The sequence below is a fragment of the Zophobas morio genome, unplaced genomic scaffold (assembly GCF_036711695.1).
Source record: "Zophobas morio isolate AGI-343-1 ecotype UQ-CSIRO unplaced genomic scaffold, CSIRO_AGI_Zmor_V1 ptg000022l, whole genome shotgun sequence".
NCBI classification, from domain to species: Eukaryota; Metazoa; Arthropoda; class Insecta; order Coleoptera; family Tenebrionidae; genus Zophobas; species Zophobas morio.
The window spans coordinates 5987991-6014519 of NW_026972127.1; the positions used below are offsets into that span (position 1 = coordinate 5987991).

General features: G+C 34.5%; 1 protein-coding gene across 4 annotated transcripts in view; it reads right to left on the reverse strand.

Annotated features, from left to right (window-relative positions):
• Positions 1 to 26529, reverse strand: part of LOC135133459 (pleckstrin homology domain-containing family G member 5-like) — a 224982-nt gene that overhangs the window by 32040 nt on the left and 166413 nt on the right. For all 4 annotated transcript variants that reach the window (XM_064061859.1, XM_064061857.1, XM_064061860.1 and 1 more), the window contains 3 exons: positions 15893 to 16096; positions 13373 to 13470; positions 3949 to 4097 (listed from right to left, as the gene is read on the reverse strand). In XM_064061859.1, coding sequence (XP_063917929.1) covers positions 3949 to 4097; positions 13373 to 13470; positions 15893 to 16096 — 451 coding nt within the window. The remainder of the gene's footprint in view (positions 1 to 3948; positions 4098 to 13372; positions 13471 to 15892; positions 16097 to 26529) is intronic.

Below are 26529 nucleotides of genomic sequence, written 5' to 3' on the forward strand. Positions count from 1 at the left end.
GGAACTTTTAAAAGCTCAATTTTTCAGTAGATATGAAAATTTCGTTTTTTTCAACCACATTCGAAAAATGTCCAAAGAGATTTTCTCTGTAGGTTTCGACCTCCAGAAGTTACTTTCGGCGGTATTTTTTCAAAACTCCTAGAATTTTCCAGAATTAGCTAACAAAAAATGACAACCTTTCGCATTTTTTAAAAATTCCACTTTCAAACCGAATATGTCCTTATGAAATCTTGGTCGTTGCCGATAAATATGCTATATTTTTCGGATCATCTCGCAGCTTTATATCCCAGAATTTTTTAATGAATTTTTGGAGACTTTTTCAAAAGCTCAATTTTTTAATATTCTCCCCTTATGAAAATTTCTATTTTTTTCCGACCACATTCGAAAATTGCCCAGAGATTTTTTTTGTAGATTACCTTCAGAAGTTACTTTCGGCGGCATTTCTTCAAAAACTATCAGAATTTTTTGTAAATTTTTGGGAAACTTTTTCAAAAGGATAATTTGTTTTTTTTAATGAAAATTTCAATATTTTTTGTCCATATTCGAAAATCGGCCAAACAGATTTTTTTGTAGATTTCGACATCCAGAAATTAGTTTCGGTACCATTTTTTCAAAAACTCCCAACGTTTTTCTAGAAATATCTTATGAGATATGACAATTTTTTGGATTTTTTAAACTTTTTGACTTTCAAATCGAATATTTCTAAAATCTTGCTCGGAGATTATAAAAATGCTATATTTTTCAAATCAACATGCCGAACTTTAATTCCAGAATTTTTTGTAGATTTTTGTGAAGCTTTTTCAAATGGAAAATTTTTAAATACCCTTACGAAAATTTCGGTTTTTGTTCACTACATTCGAAAATTGCCCAAAGAATTTTTTTTTTTTGTAGATTTCGATCTCGAGAAGTTACTTTCGGCGATATTTTTTTTTAAATCTCCTAGCATTTTTCCAGAATTTCCCAATGAATTATGGACATTTTAGGACTTTTTAAGAAATTTGACTTTCAAACCAGAGATTTCTAAAATCTTGCCCGAAGACCATAAAAATGCCACATTTTTCGGATCAGTACGCCGAACTTTATATCCCAGAATTTTCGGTGGATTTTTTAGGGAACTTTTAAAAGCCCAATTTTTCAGTGGATATGAAAATTTCGGTGTTTTTCGACCACATTCGAAAAATGCCCAAAGAGATTTTCTTTGTAGATTTCGACCTCCAGAAGTTACTTTCGGCGGTATTTTTTGAAAACTCCTAGAATTTTCCAGAATTACCCAATGAAATATGGCAACCTTTCGGATTTATTAAAAATTTGATTTTCAAACCGAATATTTATGAAATCTTGGTTGTTGACGATAAATACGCTATATTTTTCGGATCAGCGCTCCTCCGACCTTCATATCTCAGAATTTTTTTGTGGATTTTTAGAGAATTTTTCAAATGCTCAATTTTTCAATATTCTCCCCTTACGTAAATTTCGATTTTTTTCCGACCACATTCGAAAATTGACCATAGATTTTTTTTTGTAAATTTTTACCTCCAGACGTTATTTTCGGCGCCATTTGTTCAAAAACTAGATTTTTTACAAAATCGCCTCAAGAAATATGACAATTGTATAGGACTTTTTGTAGAACTTTTCAAGCTCCTTTTTCAATACTTTCTTCTTACGAAAATTTCGATTTTTTTTGGATCACATTCGAAAATTGCCTAAATAGATTTTTTTGTAGATTTCGATCTTTAAAAGTTACTATCGGGTGTGTTCCGTCAAAAACTGATATCATTTTTCCAGAACTATCCAGTGAAATATGGCCATTTTTAGGACTTTAAAAATTTGATTTTCAAACCGAATATTTCTAAAATCTTGCTCGCAGACCATAAAGATATTATATTTTTCGAATCAGCACACCTAATTTTATATCCCAGAATTTTTTGTAGATATTTGGGAAACTTTTTCAAAAGGACAATTTTTTCCTTATGAAAATTTCAATTTTTTTACCATATCCGAAAATCGGCCAAAGATTTTTCTGTAGATTTCGACATTCCGAAGTTACTTTCGGCATCATTTTTTCAAAAACTCCCAACGTTGTTCTAGAAATACTCTAAGTATGAAATATTAATTTTTTTGGATTTTTTAAAAATTTGGCTTTCAAATCGAATATTTCTAAAATCTTGCTCGGAGACAATAAAAACGCTATATTTTTCAAATCAATATGCTGAACTTTAATTTTTTGTAGATTTTTGTGAAGCTGTTTCAAATGGAGAATTTTTAAATACTCTTACGAAAATTTCGTTTTTTTTGGACCACATTCGAAAATTGTCCAAAGATTTTTTTTGTAGATTTCGACCTCCAGAAGTTATTTTCGGCAGTATTTTTCAAAATCTCCTATTATTTTTCTAGAATTGCCCAATAAATTATGGACATTTTAGAACTTTTTAAGAAATTTGACTTTCAAGCCAAATATTTCTAAAATCTTGCTGGAAGACCATAAAAATGCCACATTTTTCGGATCAGCACGCCGAACTTTACATCCCAAAATTTTCTGTGGATTTTTTAGTGAACTTTTAAAAGCTCAATTTTTCAGTGAATATGAAAATTTCGTTTTTTTTCGACCACATTCGAAAAATGCCCAAAGAGATTTTCGTTGTAGATTTCGACCTCCAGAAGTTACTTGCGGCGGTATTTTTTCACAACTTCTAGAATTTCTCAGAATTATCGAATAAATAATGGCAACCTTTCGCACTTTTTAAAAATTCGACTTTCAATCCGAATACTTATGAAATCTTGGTCGTTGGCGGTAAATATGTTATATTTTTCGGATCATCTCGGAGCTCTACCTACCTCCCAGAATTTTTTGTGAATTTTTAGACACTTTTTCAAAACCTCAATTTTTCAATATTCTCCCCTAATGAAAATTTCGATTTTTTTTTGACTACATTCGAAAATTACCCAGACATTTATTTTGTTTTGTAGATTTCGACCTCGAGAAATTACTTCGGCGGCATTTTTTCAAAAACTTCTAGCATTTTTTCAGAATTGTCCTTTAAAATGTGGTTATTTTTAGGACTTTTTAAAAATTTGACTTTCAAACCGAGTATTTCTGGAATCTTGCTCGGAGCCCTTAAACATGCTGTATTTTTCGGGTTAGCACGCCGAACTCTATATCCCAGAATTTTTTGTGGATTTTTAGACAAGTTTTTTAAAAGCTCAAAATTTCCAAATTTGAGCTTTTTATAAGAATTTTGACCCTTTTTCGACAACTTAAAGAGATTTTTTTTGTACATTTTGACCTTCAGAAGTTACTTTTGACTTCAATTCGTCGCAAATTCCTATTTTACACAGTCGTCCAATGAAATATGGCAATTTTGAGGCAAAAAAAAAAAAAAATTTAAATGTAATATTTTTAAAATCTTAACTTCTCTCTACTAAAGTTACATTATTGAATTCCTGTAGTAAATTGATGATGTCATATTAAAATAAAAGTGTTGGTTGCTACTAATTGGAGAGATTAGAGTTCTCTGGAAATACTAGTCTAAGTGAAGATTAAAAAAATTGTGGGTCAATAGAGTCGACATCATTAAGACTTGTAATAATTACAGCTGAACGCTAAAAGTTGTTAAATTTGCAGAGTTTCGGTCGTCATTAAAGAAAATCCATTTCAAAACATCGTCAACGTAATAATAAAAAATTTACAAAAGAAAAAAGTTGTATAACTCTTTATAAATAGATTTCAATAACAGCGGCAGGGTTGTGAGCAACACCCATGAATTGATTGCTTACTGCACAAAAAATTCCACGTCGCAAAATTCAGGCTTTTATTGTTACCATTGTTGCTTTAAATAAGTTTGCTATTACACTAAAAATATCCTTTCAAGTAAAGCAAAAATTCTAAATCGAAAAATGTCGGTTTGGAGCGCCGCAGTGGTGCACTACTGATCATTCGTCGTCTCTTACCGGTGATTCGAATGTGCCTTCCGACTAGATGTCCCGTGTCCGCGCCGAGTCCGATTATTGTCTCGGTGTTGGAGTCCTTGTCCAATAACCTGGCGTCGCACACGGACAGATCGATGTTCCGAAGATCGCAGATTTTTGCGAGCGCCTCGCTGCAAAAACAAAACGGCCAAGTCAAAGAACGGCAATTAAAATAAGCGGAATTAATTGGATTGTCTTTTAGTTGGCAACTGTTCGCCGCCCTAATAAGCCTTCAGCTAGGCAAACCCTGTTGCTAGGACGACGGCACAACCGTTTTGTCCCTCTATTAGGTTACTCGTTGAGTGATTTAATTCGAAAAGTTCGACATCCGCCCTAATTCCCGATCTGATTCTCTTAAATCAATTACACGCCGCCGGCATAATTAAAAATCATTTTTACCACATCGACCATAGATTTTCATTATCGGAATTCGCATTAGGCTAGCGATTTATTATGCTCGATGACGTTCAACTCGACCCGATAAAAAATTACACATGGAAGACAGAAAAAGCGTTTCAGGTCTTGTGTATAGTGCTTTCATGAGGGTGGAACTACGCGGAAAGATAGCGCTTTATTAAATTGTATTTTTCGACGAGTGCACCCAACAAAAACGCCATTATTCTGGCGTTGGTGCATGATAAATATCGCCGAGATGTGTAAAAGCTCCCGTGGTGGAAAGAAATACAACGTTTGGATTGATAGTGCTGTTGCTCGGGGCAAGAGCTTTCCACTCCGCCAATCGATTATTGTTAATAAAAAGTCCAACTGTTAGACGAATCTGGAGAGATTGGTAATGAACTGGAAATGAGAATTTCTTTCGACGTATCGGTCATTCCATGCTAACCGAACCAACTAAATTCTTTCTCTGTTTACTTTTATACACACATTTTTCTAAAAAAACACATTAATTTTTATCTTAAAACTTATCGTCTATTCGTTAAACGGGATTTAAAATTTTTTGGTTTAAAATTTTCAAAGTCAAAAAAGAGCTACATTAAAAAACACATTTTTTTCAACCTGCTTTTTTTTAAATCATGCCAACCCCGTAGTATACATTTTCAGTGAACAACGATGTCGCAAGTTTTGAATTAAATGTTGTTAAAAAAGTCAAATGCCAAAGTTGTGATTTTTGCTGAGTATTTTCTATATTTGAAGTTGATACGATTATCGATTATTACTTTTTTAAGAAACACATAGACATATTAAAATAATGAGGACAAAAATAGAGTAAGATACAGTAATAAAATACAGGGTGTACTGAAATAGCGATATTTGCAAATTGTTTCAGTAGCATTTCTTTCATTGTAACGTTTAAGATTTTTTATAAACACTCTGTATATTAAAATTTGATTTAGTTGATTCCACATCAAAGCGCGTACATTTATTTATTTTTTCACAAAATACTGTAAGACAGCCTTCAAAAATAATCTTATTGTACTTTTTTTTGTGAACGCTTCCCCTGCCAAAAGTTTCAAGAAAATTGGGATAAGGTGGCAACGTCGCATTGAAATTTTAAGATAAACTGTGGTTATAAAGCCTAAGAAGAAATCAATCAAAATATGTATGGTGTTCATTAAAACAAATTAAGTTGTGTTTTACGCATTAAAAACGGAACACTCTGTATGGTTAACGATACATTTAAAGTATAGTCCTAAAAGAACCGTTCAACTTTGGTCTTTGATTTTTTCTTCTATTTCTAATAATTATTGCTACAAAAAAGCATTTCTTATTTCAGAAGAAAAGAAACGGGTGGGTGGGTGGGGCTAAGTTTAACTTTTTCTTAGGGAGTTTTTATAAGCAAGCAGTAGTCCCGCCCACCCACTCCCTCTACATCCCAGTCACTATTCTAAATATGGCTCAGTCTTATGTTATTTTTTTAGAAGGTGTTATTTGCCAAAATCAGTCTTATCTTAGCAAGTACTAGCCCCGCTCATCCGCCCTATTCTCATTTTAACGATTTTATTTTTGTTTATCGTCACCTTAGAACTGGTTTGCCGCATATCCAGATCGCGTCCGAGGGATTTTCGCCTCTACTGTTTAGTGCAGATTTGCCGCATGTCGCACTTGGGCGAAGCGAAACATAGTTTAGATTCAGTGCTGATTTGCCGCATATCCAAGCAGAAATCGATACAGTACCGTTATCCGTTTTTACGTACTTCCTTGCTGTTTTGCTTTTCAGCGTTAGGTTTGGGGTTGGGAAAGAAATCGTATTCAACTTCACGCGCAGAACAATAAGAATAATGTGAAATAAATAAAAAAGAGACTTAACAATTTTGATGAATCTGAAATTAAAAAAAGCAACTGTAATTTGTGCAACTCTTTTTCTGTTGTTATAGATGTTACAAATATTTTCAAATTATTAGATTCGAAATTTTACAAATTTAAATTTCAAATAGATTTGTTGTTCGATAAACAAATAATTTAATTTTTTACTAAACAGTAACATTTTTCTTTAATTTTTTCTCGGGAATGATTGAACTTATTTTCTCTAAAGTTTTAGTGAACAAGATTTATAACGCTGGATACCAGTAAAAGAGTTCACAATTTTTTGTAGTATTCTTATTTGTAGAAACGATATTTCTACATCAATAATCACAAATAATAGATACATTTTTAATTTTTTAAATTAAAATGTTGTAAAAGTAATATGAAAATTAAAATTTCGAAGCAAAATCTGTTTAGGTGGATTTTGCTTCGAAATTTATTACTGGAACGTTTACAAAAATCAGCTTTTGACATAAAATGCTTGCAAATTTGAAACAGAATTGGAATGTTTCTTGACAATCATGCCTAATACATTTTTGACTTGTATCTTTTAAAAAGAATTATTTCCGAATTTATAGCTATTTACAATGTACGACTTACTTCAAGAACAAATTCCGTATTAGAATTTTACCTATAATAACTAAATAGATGTATGTTGTTAACTTATATAAGGTACCTTACATCGAAACGAGTCATTTGTTTTTTAATATGACATTGCCTTTCTTTATCATTCTATTTGTCTAACAATTATTGTTGTGCAATTATACGCGTGTAAATAAAAATAAATTTACAATAACTTATTTATGGGTAAATTTTTTTACCAATTAATTTAAGTGGATGGCTATATGTAATGGTAATAATAGCCGCATAAAATTCACTCACTGTTTAGGTATACCAGATATCAAAAGCTATTAAATCCAAATGTTATTGTTTATTTTTTTTATGTCTCGAGCGCAAGCTAAGGAAGTATTGTAATCAGGTTCATCGGGCGACTGGCTACTTTTATGGATTCTCAACGTTTCATGACTCCTATAATACGAAAACATAGGTCTCTCGTTTCCGGTTGATAAAACGCTGACCAACATTTGTAATCATCCTCCCCATCATATAACGTCATCTCCAACTTTTACAGCAATAAATGTTATATAAATTTTAAAAAATAACATACTTTTTCATTTGTTGTTTATTGAGATTTTACCCTAAGCATCCAGATTGCATTGAATTACCATAACCCTAATTTCTTGAGATTTTGGAAACAGGATATACTACATACATAAAGAAAGTTAAAAGAATTTGAAGTAATGTAATGATACTCTTTTTACATCAACATACTATTATTTATCAATTAATTGGGCATCGTCCAAAATACTGTTCATAAATTATAAGTGCAGGAAGTTTATGCAAAAACATGCAAATACATTTTTTGCGTATAATAATATGTATTGCTTTATTATTAAATATCTACTCATTTATAAGAATTATTAAAATTAGAATTATTAAACTCTTTCTAGTTTAATACCTTACCTTATTAAAATAATAAGTTTAATCAATTATGTAGTTAGCAAACAATGACGTTTAATTTATACTTAGTAGGGTTCACGGCATTAACTTTTCACATTGCATGTTTAATTCGGAGTTATAATTTGAGAATATAATTTACCCGTTTATTTATTTTTGTAGTTTAGTAGTACTTCAGCAAATTTAGAAAACTGTATGTTATTGAAAAATACGTGACAAATCACGAGGCCAGGCAATCTAGAGATCTGACTGCTGGTTTGCGCGGGAAATACTGCATACTTTTTAGATAAAAGGAGTCTATGATAAGCGCACGTAGGAGATGATAGACAGAGAGCTAATATTTAGAGCTAATGTATTGGAAAGAAATAGGACAAGTTTACGTGCGCACACCACAGCCTCCCTTTCTTCTCTAAACAGTTTGGGATCATACCATAGTATCATAAATAATAATTGACAAAGAGTTCGCAAAGGAATCCAACGGAAATATTTATACAATTATTTACAACTACCAGTACAAATAATTCTTTCATTTTCAACTGAAAAGCGTATAACTATATTAAGTACTAGATATATTGGAGTTAGGGGTAATCAAATAGATTTGGGTTGCAGTCAACATAATTGTCACTGATACATAAGACATGGAAACGAATGATTTATTTCCAAATCCAAATATACTGCATTTACAGTTTTAAACAGTATCACTGCTAATTTTCTCTGGTTGCCCGAAAATAGCTACTTGTAGGCAATATCCATGTAATGTAATAAAATACTGGAATCTAATTGTTTGAGACAACAACCTATTTTTACCCGAGTGTTCTTTATCAGTTTGAATATTTTATATAAAAAAATTACATATTAAGCTGCAATTTTAGTAGGACTGCAGCGAGTCAACGAGCCGCCTTTACTCCGCCAATGCAAAGAAAATATCATTTTATTATCCTTCGTAAAAATAATTCCTTTCTGTAAAACACATTTAAATTTGATACTCCGTATTTCGCTCACAATTCACCATTTAACAATGGAAATTAACAATGCAATATTTGGATTCTAGAGTTTTTAGGAAAAATGAATGACTGCAATGAGTTTTATCAAATGAAGATTTTATATAAAAATAAAGAAAAATAAGTCTCTTTATTTTAAAAATATTTAGAAAAAATCGAATCAAAACATTAATAACTTAACATTCATTGTTCGTTATACTTAGTTAACTACTTCACCACGAGATTTCTAATATCGTTTCAATTTTTCATTTATTTCACATTATGAGTCCTTGCCGTATTACTTGTTCTGCGCGTGAAGTTGATTAAGAAATCTTAATCTTAATTATCTCTGAAAAATGTATCTATTATTATCTGTAATTATTGATGTGGAAATATCATTTCCACAAATACGAATACAGGTATGCAGCACTATGAATTTTGTTGACTAAAATTTTAGAGAAAATAAGTTCAATCATTTCCGAGAAATCATTAAATAAAAATGTTACTGTTAAGTAAAAAATTAAATTATTTGTTTAACGAGCAACAAATCTATTTGAAATTTAAATCTGTAAAATTTCGAATCTAATAATTTGAAAATATTTGTAACATCTATAACAACAGAAAAAGAGTTGCACAAATTACAGTTGTTTTTTTTTTAATTTCAGATTCATCAAAATTGTTAAGTCTCTTTTTTATTTATTTCACATTATTCTTATTGTTCTGCGCGTGAAGTTGAATACGATTTCTTTCCCAACCCCAAACCTAACGCTGAAAAGCAAAACAGCAAAGAAGTACGTAAAAACGGATAACGGTACTGTATCGATTTCTGCTTGGACATGCGGCAAATCAGCACTGAATCTAAACTATGTTTCGCTTCGCCCAAGTGCGACATGCGGCAAATCTGCACTAAACAGTAGAGGCGAAAATCCCTCGGACGCGATCTGGATATGCGGCAAACCAGTTCTAAGGTGACGTTATCAGTATAAAATCCACCTTTCATTCAAATACAATAAATTACTAAAATGAAGGCGGGGTAAGTGGGCGAAGTTAATTATAGGTTCTTCTGGAAAGTGGCAAGAAACTAATAGAACCTGGGCTGTTAAAAAAAGAAAAAAGAACGCTAACTGTATTTTTTTAGTTATACTATTTGCTATAAAAAATGCATTTCTTATTTCAGAAGAAAAAAGAACGGGTGGGTGGGCGGGGCTAAGTTTGACTTTTTCTTACAGAGTCTATGAGCAAGCATTAATTATAATTAATGAGAAATCGAGGACCGTGTCCTTAGGACTCACCCCACCTAAGTTAACCTTTAAAGTGGAACACCCAATGCATTTGCGAGGTTGCCACATTATTTTAGTTTCCTTGAAATCAAGGATTCACAAAAAATTGCAGTCTATATTTTGGTCGAGACATAAATCAAGGTACGTGCTTTGTTGTGCCATCAATAAAATTAAGCTTTAATATATAGTGTTTGTAAAAAATATACTGTTATAATTTTCAAAGTCGAGATTTCCAAAGAGAACACCCTGTATTTTATTAGTGCATCTCTAACAGTAACATACAACGACAAAATAATGAGCGTTCTATGGAAAAAGTTAAACTAGCAATATGTGAAAATTGCAATATTTTAGCATTTTTTTTTAGTAAAAATTCTGTATTTTAAGATTCAGTTTTATTGATTGATACCACAATAAAATGTCAAAATATGTACCTTTATTTATTTGCCCATAATTTATTGCAACACAGATGTTAAAAATATCATTATTGCGATTTTTTTGTTAAGCTTACTAAAAAATTCAAGAAAATTGGAATTCGAATTTCAAACACAAATTAACACCTACAAATATGCTAACTAGAGTATTAAAGAATATAAAGGGTATTCTACTTGCCGCGAAAACAAAACATTATTTAATTTTTTTCTTTCTTTATACTGAGATATCGAGCGCCATTAATGACATACCCTGTATATAAATTTATTCATGACCTGGGTTTATTTTTATGCGGCAATCCTGTTTATAAATACCGGTTGGCTATTAATGTTTGTGATTTTGTTGTCAGGTTGGCAACAAATTTAAAATTTGATGATGGGATACCTGATTGTCAAATTGGCATTTATGACATCACACCTTTATTAGACGTGTTCATGTCAAAACTGACAACTGACATGACTACCAATAATTCAGAACTGCCAACACAAAAATTTGTTTCAGTCATTAATCACCCGGTATTTGCAACAATGATAAAAGATTGGATAAAAGTTGTTATATAATTCGGACTTTTGTGCGAAAATTTGGATGTCTAGATTAGAAAATTAACGCGACTTTAGAAAATAATTTTGAAGTGGCGTCATGAAATTGTTGGTGGGGATGATTAAACAAATTTTGGTTAACGCTGTACCACCACCACGATATTCCATATAAATATCTAAAATTTGACAACTGTCGGTCCAGTAGTTTCGAAAATTATCTGTCTAATAAAAATCGACCCAGACAACAGTCGAGAGACGGACAGACGAAAACGGGAGACCAATTTTTTCGTACTCTTGGGGTCGAGAAACGTCGAGAAAGCAACGAAGTAACTAGTCTTCCGATGGACCTTTATATTTTCCTAGCTTACTCTCGGGAATTAAAAACCAACTAAAAGAAATACCGGAAGATAAGTTTCAAAGAGCAAAAATTCTATGCAGAGAATTTTAATCAATAGCTGCTTTTAAGTATTTATTCTTTTTATTTTTAAATGTAGAGAGAGATCTTCCATAAGAAAAATAAAAATGTTCAAATATTTGCATCTAAATTCCTTTATTTCTGAAACATTATTAACATCGTATAAATCTGAGGGAGCATTTTTTAAATAAATCGCGAGATGAGGTCTTGGCACTGGTGGAGTTTAAATATATAAAGAAAATATATATCGATAAAATCTACTGATAAGTTAAGTTTTTTCAGCCTCTATATGTAACATAACACGACAAATTTTTCGGTGATTATATCCTCAATAATTTTTACGTTAGCGTTAAAATTTTAACGTTTTATTAAAATTTTATTCATAAATAGAACAAAGTACTAAATTACGTTTCGTGAACCACGCTGTAAATTGAGAGATTTACAAGATTTATTTAACAATGACGTCATCAAATTCCTGGCAGGGGAACATAGTTTTTATTTTTTACCATTTTTTACCATTGCAATACGTATACTCAGAATTTTAAGTCCAGGAAATAGACAAATCTACAAACAAGCAGACATTGTTTTTAAATACGTAAAGCAGAAGTCAAAATTTTTGAAAATGTTGGCGTAAAAATTAAAGGAAAGTCAATCGTAAAACAAACAAAAAAATTAAAGTGGCTCACTTAACGTGGAACAACCCACACACTTCTGTTATATTTGTTTTGAAAAGTCGCAAAAACAGCCTTTGATTTTTTACCCCGATGACAGGTCCACACGTCTCAGGAGCATTTCAGCTATTGGCTTTACGTTTGGAGGTGTCTGTTGCAATCATAAAGGAACAAACAAGTATTGCTCGTTTAAAGTTTTGATGGAAGGATGTAGACCGATGAAACTCGGCGTCTTTGTGATCGAAAGGAAGAATTGGAAATGTTTTTAGGATTTCGGGGTGGAAAATCGCGACGGTGGAAATCTACATAATTCAGTTAGATGAGAACGAAAAATTGGAATTATCTCTCGTATGGACTTTTATTTTTGCCCGGAAAAATCAATATGGCGGCCATAAGAGATCGTAAAGTGTTGCAACGCACACGCTGCAAATCGCCTAGCAACAGTTGGATCGTTTGGTTTTTCTTGTTGCAGCATCGTTGCCGTCGGCGATTTAGTCGATAATTATGACGATAACCACACGTTACGAGAAAATGAAAGGCGGCTCGAGGCGCAGACGGGTAAAAAATGAATTTGTCGGATAAGAAGCATTTTTCTCAAGAAAAGTTTTGGGGTAACCGAAATCCATTATTTGATAATGGAACTGAAACTAATGCTCTTCTGCCAACCAACAAAAATTGGTGTAAAGTACAAAAGATTAATAATGAAATTCTATAACAAAATTATTGTTCGATATATCAATTCATGTGACAGTTTTCAAACCTCGAAACTAAATTAAATCGCGAATCTGCTATTATTACGCTACCCGACGTTGCACTATTTTTGAAAATAGCAAGAGTTATTTAATTAAAATTAATGAGCGCTGGTTCCAGTGATTAAAACTGATGAGCAAGAAAATCGTCGAAAAACCGAATAAATAGAATACGTGAATGCACTAACAATGGAACGTTTGCAAGCTTGCGGAGGAGTAAGTAAAGTTCCAGATCTAGTTTCTTACTACAATTTGCGTCTACGACTAAATTCACTTCAGTGAGTTCCTTCCTCATTAGCTTAATAATTAAAGTCACTTAACGAAACTGAAACAAATAAGTAAATCGCTTATCGTTAAATTGTTGCGAATAAACTACGGAAATTCAAACAAAACAAATCTCGGCGCGAAATGAAATTAATAATTTAAACGCTTTTATGGTTGAGGTTTTCTTCTCACTCGAACGCTAAATTAAGATCAGCAATGAAGTCGTTACGTTAAGTATTTGAAAGTGATTTATATTAATTAATGAAAAGTGGATCGAATTATGTGGAAACACTTACTGTAACAAGGTTCCGTGTTGAGCGATGAAAAAATCATTATCCCAAGTAGCTTCATCCCCTACTTCGAAGTTAACACTGAAACATTCGCTGCTCGATTTCTGCAAAGAAAGAAAAAGCACAGTTAGTTTAAATGTCAGGGAATTAATTACGGTTCGTGTCGAAATAAATCGCTATAAGAAGTTTATAAATGAAACTTTTTCTCAAGAAAAATAAACTCCGCCGATAATTTATATAAGCTTGACGAGGGTTAAAAATCTCCCGATGGCGGGATTGTAGGGATTCAGATATTTAGAAAGTTTTTCTATACCGTGCACCGCAACAAAATACCAACAAGGAAAAAGTTACTTAATTTTTTACTGCAACGGACAAACAGGAACGAAATCCCCTTGTTTTTTGTAATCTCCGCAGACATTCGTAGGACGAAATTCGTTTCGAAAGGTCCGGACTGCAGCTAACTCCGAGGAAATCCATACTGCCTTGGGGACATCAGCGGAAGTGGAGAAGTTTACGCGAGAGAGGTCAATACATCAGGAGGGAAACTTCACCGGAAGTTGAAAAATTATGTACGAGGGACACTATTAGGCTTTGTTTAAATTTCCAGCGCGAGTTTTCCGGCACAAAACGCGAATTCAAAGACAGCGAACTCGATTAATTAGATGGTGTCCGATCCCCATGTTTACACTTAAGCATGATTTAAGCTCCGCGATGAGCTTTTTTTCGTGTGAAATGGGTCTCCATTCGCAAGCGAAAGGGCTACTTACTCCGAAACCTTCTCGGTTTTCATTTGTTAGCGGTCTGCTGAATATGAATGAGCTCGCAGTCTGAAGGATTGGCACGCTATTAAGCCGGCCGGAGGATTTTTGATTCGAGAGCTCGTATGTCGGCAACGTTTATTGATTATGTGTATTATCGCGTTTCCATGAGGAATTTTCCGGATGACAGGCGGTTTAAATACAATCTCGTTTTGAAGAATGCTGACAAGAGATTTATGTTGCGGACTGGGAGTGCAATAACAATGTTTTAGGGACGTTATTTGCATCGCACACTTGAAATTAATTAGTTTATTCAAATTCGAATTATTGTAGAACAGTGTCCATGACGACAGGTTCAATTAGAGAAACGGGCTGATTGCTGCTAAGTAGGTGCTTGGAATTGTGACATAGTGTCTCATTATTTAACTCAGTTTCATTAAATTTATAGGTTAACATTACCTAGTCTCTTTGCTCTTTATTCTGCAATGTTTGTCTCCTTTAATAAAACATATACTGATTATTTGGTATTCGCTGGATTTTCTGCACAAAAATAATGTTTTTCAAACTCTCCAGCAACAAAAATATATGGCTTAAGTTTTAGACCATCATTCATAATGATTTAATGACAAGACTTATATTACGTAAAGTTCACTTTTCCGGTGTCTATAGTCTTCGTCTAATGAACATTTTCGGTTTTATAACAATTAATAATCTTTAAATCAAAAAATCTAAAGACTTATTAAACGTCTCTTCCTTGTTGACTCAGTTGACTTCCTTATTAAAAAGACTGCGTCAATATTGAATCGCCTTTATCTGAATCTACAACTTTACTTTAGAAAAACTGGTGTATTTTAATAAGAAATCCAATTTTAAGTAGTAAATGTAATATGATGCCGTGACTTCGCATTCCATTTTTATATTCGTCTTTACAAAGAAAATCCCTCAGGTTTTAAATTTTAGAGCAAAAAGTTCTTTTTTATAATGGCCATGATGAACTTCGTTTCTGTTTTTTGCTGGGTGATGTTAGGAAGCTGCAGTTTTTCATCCTTTATGGCCTTTGTTACCTTTTCTCTCAACCCCATACAACTACCGAAATATTTTTGTGTGGATCCATCCATAATCCTGAGTGAGCATCATTTTCAGTACATTTAATGCCAATCAAAATGTGATCGTAAATTATATCACACTATTAAAAGATTAGCTGAGTCGCAAAAACGTCACAGAGATAAGATTTTTGGGATCATGGTGATGATTTCTACGTCAGTTTGACTGCGAAGGTGAAACTTTGATGACAAGTGTAATGACACATTTTACAACACGATCGAAAACATTTTGATTTAGAAGTGGCTGCGATTTGAGTTCTGCAGTTGGGGCTAGAGACTTCAAAAAGGTTTTTTGGTAGTAATTTAAAAACAGTAGTAGCGTAAAAGTTACATTGTTACAATCAGTAGTATTTGGTTATATTACAATTAAAAAACTAAGACAAAAGTTTTAATAGTTTTTGAAATAATATGAAATGCGGGTTTTGTACGTTGTCAACCCGAAGCTTTCAGCTGTTATAATGGTTTAGATTGAAATATTTTTAAACAATACAATTTTCCTTTGGGGCCAACTCTAAACCCCAACGTTTTCGATCTGGCATTCTTCTCCTTTCCAATGCATTTTTAACCCCGTAACAAACTGCTCAACCGTCGCATTTTGATCCACAACACCTCAGCGGCCCAACCCGCCGAGAGCACATCTAAGTCATGAACTATTCAAAACTTACTTGAGATCTACTAAGCATGTGTTTCCGGGCCGGTGGATTTTCCCTGGTGGGTGTTACCGGTTCCGGAGTGACTGAAGGTGGAGCCAGCGCCGGCCGAGTGCAGTCCGGTTCGGACCTCGAGTCCTTCAAAGCCGGATCCGTGGTCGAAATAACGCCTTGCCTCATTTCTAGAGTGTCTAAATGGTTTAAGCTCCTCGAGCGGACCTGAAACAAGCACACAACAATAAGAAAAAAAGCTCCGTTTAGTCGGCTTTCGCGAACTCTTCGCAGGATTTACATAAAGACAGAGATTTTCGGATTGAGTGTGTGAAATGGGATTGATATACGGCTAAAAGCGACGATTTAAAGGGGACGTTTCGAGTATTAAAACAGAAATCGGATAAATCAACAACGGCGGTTAGCTGTTTTGTTTATCACTTGCATGTTATTCGCACACTTCGAACAGAAATTGTTTATGAGTTTGTCGTATTCCAGGTGAAGGTCGACGAAGACGACTGAAAGCTTTGGCACTGAGTTTTATGTGCTTTAAATTCGCGGCGATAGGGATATTAAGTTTAAATGCACATATTAGTATTTTTAGATTCAGAAAAGTCGACCTTTTCGCGACGTATCGATTTCGAACTTTTCCGCGTTTTTGTCGCTGATTGTACATACGTCTGTCTGTCTAATCCAAAAATCGTAATTAATGAGAACGAGCGCTAATTTAGCGCGTATTCGATTAACGAGCTCGCGTGAAAGCTAATTGCGCGATCTAGTAAAATGTGTTTCTTTCAAATCAATAGCAAATTTGTTTTATCTTGGCATCTTTCAGCATGGCTTCACTAAATGTAAAGTTAATTACGTCAGAGCGCATTGTGGTGCCCTATCAAACTTTCAGTAACGTCAATGCCGATGACGGGCTTCAATATACCAACTGATGCTATCTCCATAGACGTTGGGCTTCAAAAAATTGTCAGAATTGTTAAAAGGCGCCCCACCATATTCTCTCATTGATGCCACATGCACCGAAGTTCGATGAAAAAGACCGTGGGCGTTTTCATTGAGTAAAGTTTTTATGACGGTTTCTTCCGAAAAATCCACATAAATAACTCATCACGAGTTTAATGATCAGGTTTATTTTTAGTTACGGCATTGTGGTTTTTGAGAGACTGACTCTTTTTCATGTTTGCGAGTTTCGTAGCCGGTCAACAATTTTATTATTTGTACAGGGTTCTGAATAAAAGTTCACATGTGGACTAAGCCGAAGGAGTAAATCCCTGCTGTACGAGTGCTAACTTTGTACCCACAATACCCATTGTGTAATGTACAAAAGTTTATAAAAAAGCATTGAAATCCACTTTTGTGCCATAAATCATTACCCGAATAGATCTTATCAGTAAGTAGCAATAATGCGTAATGGACTTTTCTGTTAAAAATAAATCGACTTCCGTTCAATTATCCGTCACAAAGGGAAGATTTTACAAAGCGAATTTTCATCAAACTTAATCTACCTTAAAGGTAATCCATTTGACGGCAAATTCTCAACCTTCCTGTGTGTGTTTACAATAAAGTCAATTCATCGTGTTTCGTCAATTTCCCAGTATTTATTTTGATAGCTTGAATTAGAGCATTTTCCTCCCCGGTTTATTGAAACCCACCAGCTAAGAATAGAGAGAGAAAATGGAATTTGATATCACCGAAGATTCTTATAAAGCCCATTAGTACCTTCATAATCATCCCCGTAAAATCAAAGCGCTACTTTTCTCGATGAATCTTGTACGTGGGTGTCTATTCAGCGGTTTGCAGAAATTTTCAATATTACAACCATAACCGACCTAAAATAATTTGATTTATCGTTATTTTAATGGTTTCCATGTTTCTAAACCTGAATACGGAGCGCATTTTATGTGGATTCGATATCGCTATCTAAACCGAAACGGGGCTCAACTCCACCCCCGGATTTATTTTATTGTTATTTTTAATACCTACCCGGTACGGATAACGCAGTAATTAATGGCTTGATTTAACCTTATCAAAGTTGAAAATTCTTTGCAGACGTCGACGAAAACTTTCCACGGGAATAAACCTTGTCTCAACAGCCGGAAAATGTAATAATTTGATTAATTAACTGGATTGTGTTACATCTTCGTTTTTTCGTTAGCGAGGGAAAGTGATGACATTTGCACTCGCGAAATTTCACTTTGTTTACTTAGGTAGGAAGCTATTTCGAACCCTTTATTCATTAAAAGGGTCGTTTGGAGATTAAGACCAATTAGCTCGGAAGCCTACCTAAATAATCAGTAAGTTTCTTGAGAGAGTGTTGATTTGCCAGAAGACATTTGGCTTGAGCCAGGGGGAAACATTAAGACGAGACGAGAAATAACAATAATTTATAGAGCGTGGACAAAAGTCTTTATTTTAGACGAATGTCTGTCCACGATTTTATTAGAAAAATATTTTAAATTTTACGTGTGTTTTAGGATTATCCCCATTTTTAGCTTAAACATATGCTTTGTCTCTTTATCCCGTCCAGAAACTTGACTTTTTGTTGTTTGTGTTTTAATAAAAAAATTTATGAAAATCAGATAAAAACGCAAACTCATCGCATTTTTCTTCAGTTTGGTGTTCTTATCGGTGTAAGGTTTAAAAATTCTATTACGTCAAGTGTGAAATAGAGTAATGCATTTCATCCCGTTATCAATCTCAGGCCAAGATCACAAAACATTACTATACACATCCATTACCCTTTCGCGATAAAAAATCCTGTCTTATCCTGTCAGAAGCACAATGATTTCCCACATTCCCAGTTTGTATCACCCAAACTTTGTATTTTGACACCAGCTCTCCTTCTTCTTTCGCCACCCTACGCTCGATAGGCATTATTCGCAACCTCTGTAGCAAGATGTTATTTATCACCCCACGACGCATTCCTGGGGGCATTCACAATCTGTTTATCTCCACGGCATGTAGAACGAATAAATCCATTTAACGACGATAATAACGGCGAATATGCTCCGCCCTTAAAAATTCGGGGTTTATTCCCCAATTACCTCCTTTATAACGCGAATGCAGATCAAGGATAATAATAAAAAAACGAAACGGTTTTAATAAAATCGGACGAATGCCGGACGAGCTGTAAAAAACGGACCTCTCCAGCTTAATAAATCGCAGATGGGTTTTATCTTTTATTGCCGTTCATCATTGCCGGAAATCCGAAAGGTAACAAAGGAGATGAAGACTTTACTGAGAGCTTAGTTCATCTAGACTGAAATTAGAGCTTTTCCTGAGGAGATGATTTATGGATATTATTACGGCGGGACCGCGTCGAACAAAGAGTTGTGGAAGGATTTGAGAAAAATCGCCCGTTTATGGTCGAATGAATAAAACATCGGAGGACAGGGCCGCACTGTGGCCAGCGCGGGGCTCGAGACTCGACCAGTTTAAAATCATGCCTCATTCATAAATTTATTTAGGTATGATAATTTTTTAGCAAAAGCTTTATTAGGAGCTCGAGGGTCAGTTGCAAGCTGTGGTTAAAAATAGTTAAAATGCCAAACCCTGCACTTTAATTATAAGACATTTTTTTAAAGCAGCCTCTCTCCAGGAATAGTTAATTATAGATGATTGATAGTTAAAGTGAACGACGCCGCACGGAATCTCCGTTTCTGAAAGTTTAAGTAGTCGCTGAGGCTCTGTCTTCCGGTTTCGAATTTCCCCGTTTAATTCGAAGCGAAGTTTGACGTCACGAGGATGTGTTTTCGGTTCAACCCGGTCAAGCTTGCTTGGCAACGAGCAGTACGACATGTCAGTGCATTTGATTAAATGTTATTATTAGATTAATTTTTAAGTACGCGGTAATTCAGTCGAAAACTGAAAATCCATTAAACTGTAGACAATCCTCCCCGGTTGTTTTTCCAATCGATACTAATAAAAAGAAGTAGGTTCGTGAGGAACACAAGAAGGGTGGTGATTCATTGGTCTTGGTGGCGCCACAAGTATCTTTCACCTCACCATACCGTAATTTATAATTGAAAACGCGAAGCAAAGTTGAAGGATAATACTCGTTGCAAGTATGTACGTTATTAATTTTTACCTTTGTGAATAAGCGCGACTTTTGAAGAAGTTTGTTGGAAATTTTTCGAGGAATCCGGTTGAGGTATTTGCGTTGGAAGTTTGTGAGTATCGGTTACATTTGCGATTTTTCAAGAAGTTTCAATTATCATTTTAATAAGTTCGGGGGTTAAATTTCGACGGGGAAATTTTTCGAGTCCTGTTCAAACACGTGATATAATATTACTTAATTGTTTTTGTTTGCATTTCAAACTATCCGGTGTTAAATTAAAGGGCGGTTTAAATTAACTACATGTGCTAACATTAATAAGGCATCGTGCTATTCTGGTTTATTAACTTTGAGGGGAAAATTGTTAGCTTAGTTGGTTTTTATGAATACTGTAACCGATAGGTCATAAATTTGGCGTTTCGGAAAACATAAACTGGCTTTAAAGACAAACGATCCGAGACTACATATTGACGGTGTTCTTATTCTTGTTGCCGAGTTTGACAACTTTTTCGTATGTAGGTACAAGTGACATAGTAATACAGTAAAGTCAGATTTAATGACAAGTTGAATTCTATACAAATTTGGCTCCAAGTCTAGAGTGTTTTTTAATCTGGTGTATAATTAAAAGCCTTGACATTTTTGTTGATTATTGTTGGTTGGATACAACACTATTAGTCTGATTACAAATGAAATGGAACTAACGACAGTCGAGTTTCTTTCTTTACAATGGATCATCCGGAACATGAGGGCGTTACAAACGGTTTGATGTTCTTTTAATTTATGGTCATGGGGCGTACACAGATGAAGTTGGCCATGGTCCGTCACACGCAGCTATAACATTTATAATGTTGATAGTAGGTCAAAATAGACAAGGTTTACAGCGTTTAATTTTGTTAATTATAAAGAAAATTGTTTTGACGATGACAACAACTAGTTATAATCTTGTTCACAATATACAAACGATGGAAAAATTTCCTCAGCGGATAACAAATACATAGAGGCAAAAGAAAAAAAAATTGACGACATCTATTTTATTTATATATGTGAACATATATCATAACAAATTACCAGTAACGATAGAAGAAAAAAAGTCAGTCGGAGTGCTCTTTGTGTCCAATTTCAAGTTTAATACAACATGAATGCACTAAATTTAAGAGACTCTTCATTAAAAAATGACTGTGAGCAAAATTCGAAGTTAATTCCTTCCGAGAAAACCGCACGACCAAGACAAAATACGCGATACCAGGGACTACCTCTGCATTATTAAAACCAACTTCTGAAGAGTTATTAGACAAACATCTTGCTCTAAAATAAACACCCGAGATAACGGTCATGTTTGCAAATAAAAATACCCTCTTACACAGCGGAACTCGTCTAGAGAAGTGGATGAAAAAGGACAAAACTTCAAACAAACTGTACCCAATTCCCCGTCGCGGAGAAACTCAAAAGTCTTAACTTTCAGCATTCCTGCTCAAGATTTTGATAAATCGCGCTTTCCTCAAACTATTAGTTTTTTTCTTTAATTAAGTTGGCGCTTACCGCTCGGAAGTTATTGCCAGATCATCGGTTTTTGCCATTATAATCAATTAGTGAATTATGACGGGAAGCGAACGGGGGTCGAGGCGAAACCGGAAATCGAATATGTTTCCTCCGACAAGAAATATAGGCTTTATGGTGGTTGCAGGGTGCAGAGCATTACGCGTTTTATCGGGGCGGTGTAATGAGTTTGCTCTTTAGAATAAGCACAATTCTCATGTGGATACTGGAACGTCTCTGTCGATATAAAAATGCGTTGGGGTCACGAACTCAGCCATAAAAGTATACGGCCAATTTAAAACGAGCCAACTTTTACCAGTTGGGCTACAATATTCACCATCAGACATAATCTCCTCTCATCGCGGAAAAATACACTCGTTCAAAATAGCACTTTTCCAATTTCGGTGGAGATTTTCCTTTCACTGTTCGGGCAAGTTCAATATTAGTTTCAGTGACTTTTCACGAATTACCTTAAATATTTGAACGCGCTTTTTGCAATTGTGGAAAGATTGTGTTTCAATGCGCAGGGGAAAAGCGACAAATATTTGCGCCGCGGGATGACAAAATTAAATCGCAGTTTTCTTTGTTAGAAAATGGGTCTGTAATGGTGGAGAGTTTCATAGTTCCTTGAATTTTAAAGAGGCGATGTGTCGTATTCGACTGAGACCAGGTGCCTACGCAGCCATCATCTCGTTTGGAAATGCGGCTTTAGCAAAGGTATTATTGACCTCACGGCAAAAACTGTTAGACTCAACGAAGGGTGACAAGAAATAGCTTTTGATCTAAATCATCCAGAAGATTCAAGTGGGTCGTCCGTAATGAAATTATCTCATCTTTTTATTAGATGAACCGAAGATTCTTTTTTCAGACATTTACTTACCTTCATCACAAGATAAACTATTACTAAAACCCTCAACATGGTATTTTCTGTCGAACTTAAAAAAAATAATACGAGTCACCGACGGACGGGAGAACCTCCACCCGACCCCTTTTTTGAGCAAACCTTTATGTTGTGGACGTGCTGGAAAGCATTTTCGAACGTCACATATCGAATGTTATTGATGGCTTTCTGTTTACTTTTATTGTCGTCCGTCTATTTATAAAGCCTGAATTAGGGCCGGACTTACGCCTTCGGAAGGCTGACGACTTCTAGGATAACGTAAAGCTCCGGCAAAGCGCTTCAGTGTGAAAATTCAAATGTCGCGTGACAAAGCCCGACATGAAAAAGTTTGCGTACGATGTATGGCAGCGGCATAATTATGCTTTTACCCGCTAATTTGTTGGCAATTACACGCTGTTGCATTATGTTCTGTGCACTCTTGTTTTACTTGACAGAAAACAAGTTCCGAGCTGAACGTAAACAAGGTTAGCCGGTCATAACAAAATCAAAATTTTTATTTGGTTTAATATGTTAATGGGTATTTACATTGTTCGCCGGGTAATAAGTTGCGACGATGTTAAGCTACTCTGATGAGTTTATGCGGAGGAATTTAGAATGCGCAACGTAATATAGTCACTTAAGCTTAATGTGCTTTCCCGGCTAAATAATTTGTTTGGAATTAAAAAAAATGCAAATAGTTGCTGCTGGTTTCGAACTGCAAATATCTAGCGGCTACATTTCGGATTAAATGGTAATTCTGCATAAAGCGCCTGTGGTGAGGAATTTTGGTAATTTACGCATATCAATTATTAGAGAGTTCCCTTAGATTTGTTTAATTTAAACCAATTTCGCGTTGGTTGTTCGATAAAAATATTAAAAATTAATGTTTCATTCGAATTATTGGCTGCACTAGAACATCACTCACTTCTAATTATTGTTTGCTTTATATTCCTTTTTCGTGAGAGTCGCCCATAAACATTATTAACTTATCGAACACGGAAAGCAATATACATTTTTTAAACTGATAGGTATTTGCTTCTAGTGATAACGATGTTAATATATACATTTGATATACATTTGTATGCATAAAGGAAATGACGATATTCACTAGTACCTTTAACATTGTATAGTACAAAGGAATTGGTTTTGATATATTGACTTCAAATTTAATACGAACTTGTAAGACTAACTGGCAGGTTTATTAACCGATATCTTCAGGGTTTTCCATCGCCGCTGAGTGATCAAATTACAGGAGTTTCTTGCCTGTATAGGGAATAAATTATAAAATAAATAAGCTACAAGGAAGATGTCTAGGAATATTATACTCGTACAAGCGTAATAAACGAGACTTATTTTTAGAAACAATTCTTTCTTAGGTTTTTGAATATATTACCACCTAAGCAACAAGATTTAAATCACCACGTGTCCAGCAATAGTTAATTTATATGACAACGCATTTAGTTATGAATGATGTACTTGTGGTTTATTAATCCGCCTTGATTCTGGAGTAAGCGAAATTTCGTTTCAAACTTCTCCGCTCTCTTTGACACAAGAAAGTATTTTAGGTCTTATTAGTAATTATTGGTCGAAATAATGGATAGATGTAACGTGCTACATGAATTTCAATTTACGTTCTGAATTAAACTGCGACCTTATCGGGAGTTTACACTTGATCAGAGGATTTAACTTTAACTAACACAAATCACTAGATCTAAAGCAACTACAACTTTCTGAATTGTGAATGCTCTCTCAGTTAACGTGAATTTCAAGACACTTTTTATGAAATTAACACATTTATGTTGTTTTCTGTCGTTCTTCCATGTAAACATTTTCTCCAAACTCGCGACTAACTAGATTATCATAATTCAGTGAACTGTAACAGCAGTAATCATAAAACAAGCTATACGTTTTAAAGCACTGCAGCATGCTTCACTCGTCCCCCATTCCAGGTATAACTACACTGCTACACTATGTACATACAAAGTATTCCTACAATCACCAAAACAATTACAATCTCTTTGTAAACAACCGAGCGTGATGTTAAATTAGAAAAATTATTTATTCTACAAGGAATTGATCGAAAGCCCTCGCTCTCCATCTCTGTCCAACTAACCCCGATGCGCTCGTAAATAATTGATTCGAAGGCTACACATTCCAATCCATATAAACGTTGAAGCTTCGCAAAAAATCACTTCGATGAGTTCCTGTAAAGTCCAAATTCGTCTTTCATTTGGTGATATTAAATTCACTTTTTACGCAATAATCTGCTTATCTCTAACGAAATATCGCGACCCTAAACATCCCCTCGGGCTTCTTTTGAACCGATTCAAAGAAAGTAAATCAAAATTAGACGCACATTATCGAGAATCACGCATTCAGGGCGGAAGATACTCGAATCTAAAATTAAAATTATTTGGGGCAGATGTTGCTTGGAATTATGATTTTAATGGAGGCCCCAAATCCGCGTTTTAATCCAGGTTTGTGCCATAATTTAAGGATTGGGAAAGTTTGCCGACCCGGCGCATCCACCAGATTTGATTTAAATGCGTAACATGCGTACTTTGACTTTCCGATGGAAACTTGAACGAAGTTTTACGGTCTCCGGGGAGCGCCTAGTTGATTTTTAGAGACCTGAGTGCCCACTTTTTAAATAATTTGAAAGATAAATTTGCAGGATTTCGGAGAAGTTCCTATACCGAAGACCTTACTCGCCAAAATATCCAATTTTTCATTTCCTTAGCAGATAATAGCGCTTAAAAGTTCAAGCGCTTCTCTCGCCCCAGTCAGAATGCATTCGAAATCAATTAGCGAACTTTAAATATTCGAGTCAAATTCCGCCTGCAGCTTGCACTCCAAGTTAAACGAGAGCTCCATTTCAGCAGCGTCTTAAATTTGTGTGTTTTGTAAATTTAAATGTCTCTCTCTTAAAACATCCGGAAGCGAGGCTGTGACAACGGATCCCGCTCGAGCAGCCTCTGTTAGCGGATCGTGCTTTCCCGGTTCTCTAAAAAAGCCTTTATTCCCATTTCTCAGTTAGTTCACGTCTTTAATTGCCCCCCGGTGTTGACGATCGTTAACAATCCTGCATTAAACTGTCGGTTTGCATCTGTTTGGCGCTTTGCCAGGACATCTGCTCTTGCGGGGTCAATCCGCACCTAATACGATCGATTAGCTGCATTTGTAATTTAAATTTGGTTTTTACGCGAGATATAAACAAATAATGTATGTTAAACTGTTTTTGTTGGGTGAGGGTTTGCTGGAACTCTATGACTCGAATAATTGGAATAGCTGATGGCGTGTTTTAGTTTAAAACGCCAATTTTATTAGTTTCCAGGGGAAAAATGTTACATATTTTTCGCTAAAATAGTAATCGAACAATATTCCTGCATTTTTTTCTCATTAATGAAACATTGTGTTATCAAAATTGTCATTTCATAGTTTATAACAGTGTAAATCTGATCAAGAAAAATGTTCTGGAAAATTTATACAAAGGAAATGCAGTGGCCATCAAAACGAAGCCTTTTATTAGCATTGGTGAATTGCTACGCTATTTACATTCATGCGTTCGTGGTGCGTGATATAAATTATTCTACATGTCATAAATTACGCACGGAAGAAGTAGAAATGAAAAACAAACAACAGAAAATTGGTGTAATGATTCTGACTGTAGAAATGAATAATATCGTGTTTCAAGTGCTGAAAATTCGCCTTAATTTGCTCATGAAATCTTAATTTTCGAAATAACTAACCAACAAACATCATCTAAAATCTCATTATTTCTTGTAAAAGGTTCTGTTGAAAATTATACTCGACATGACCTTTTCTGAACTTGCACGAGAGACATATAGTTGTAATGAGAACGTTATTTTTGTATCCATTAAAATTGTGCGACGTCCTCTCATCCGAACACTTTTCCTTAACTAGGAGTAGTGTCACACGTCGCAAAATCTCAGGTAAATATAGCAACTTCTTCTTTATCCACATTTCTGTAGCAAATATGTAAAATAAAGTATCTCAAACGATCTCGTTCGTCGTCTTGAAGGAATTGGTTCATTGGGATTCAAATCGTATGTTGCTCAACCGATTAAAAGTTGAAATAGCAAATTAGAAACATCGACCGTCATTCCGCTATACGGGTTCAAGGTCACCCTAGGTTCCGTTGCGCATCTGACGCTCTATCTT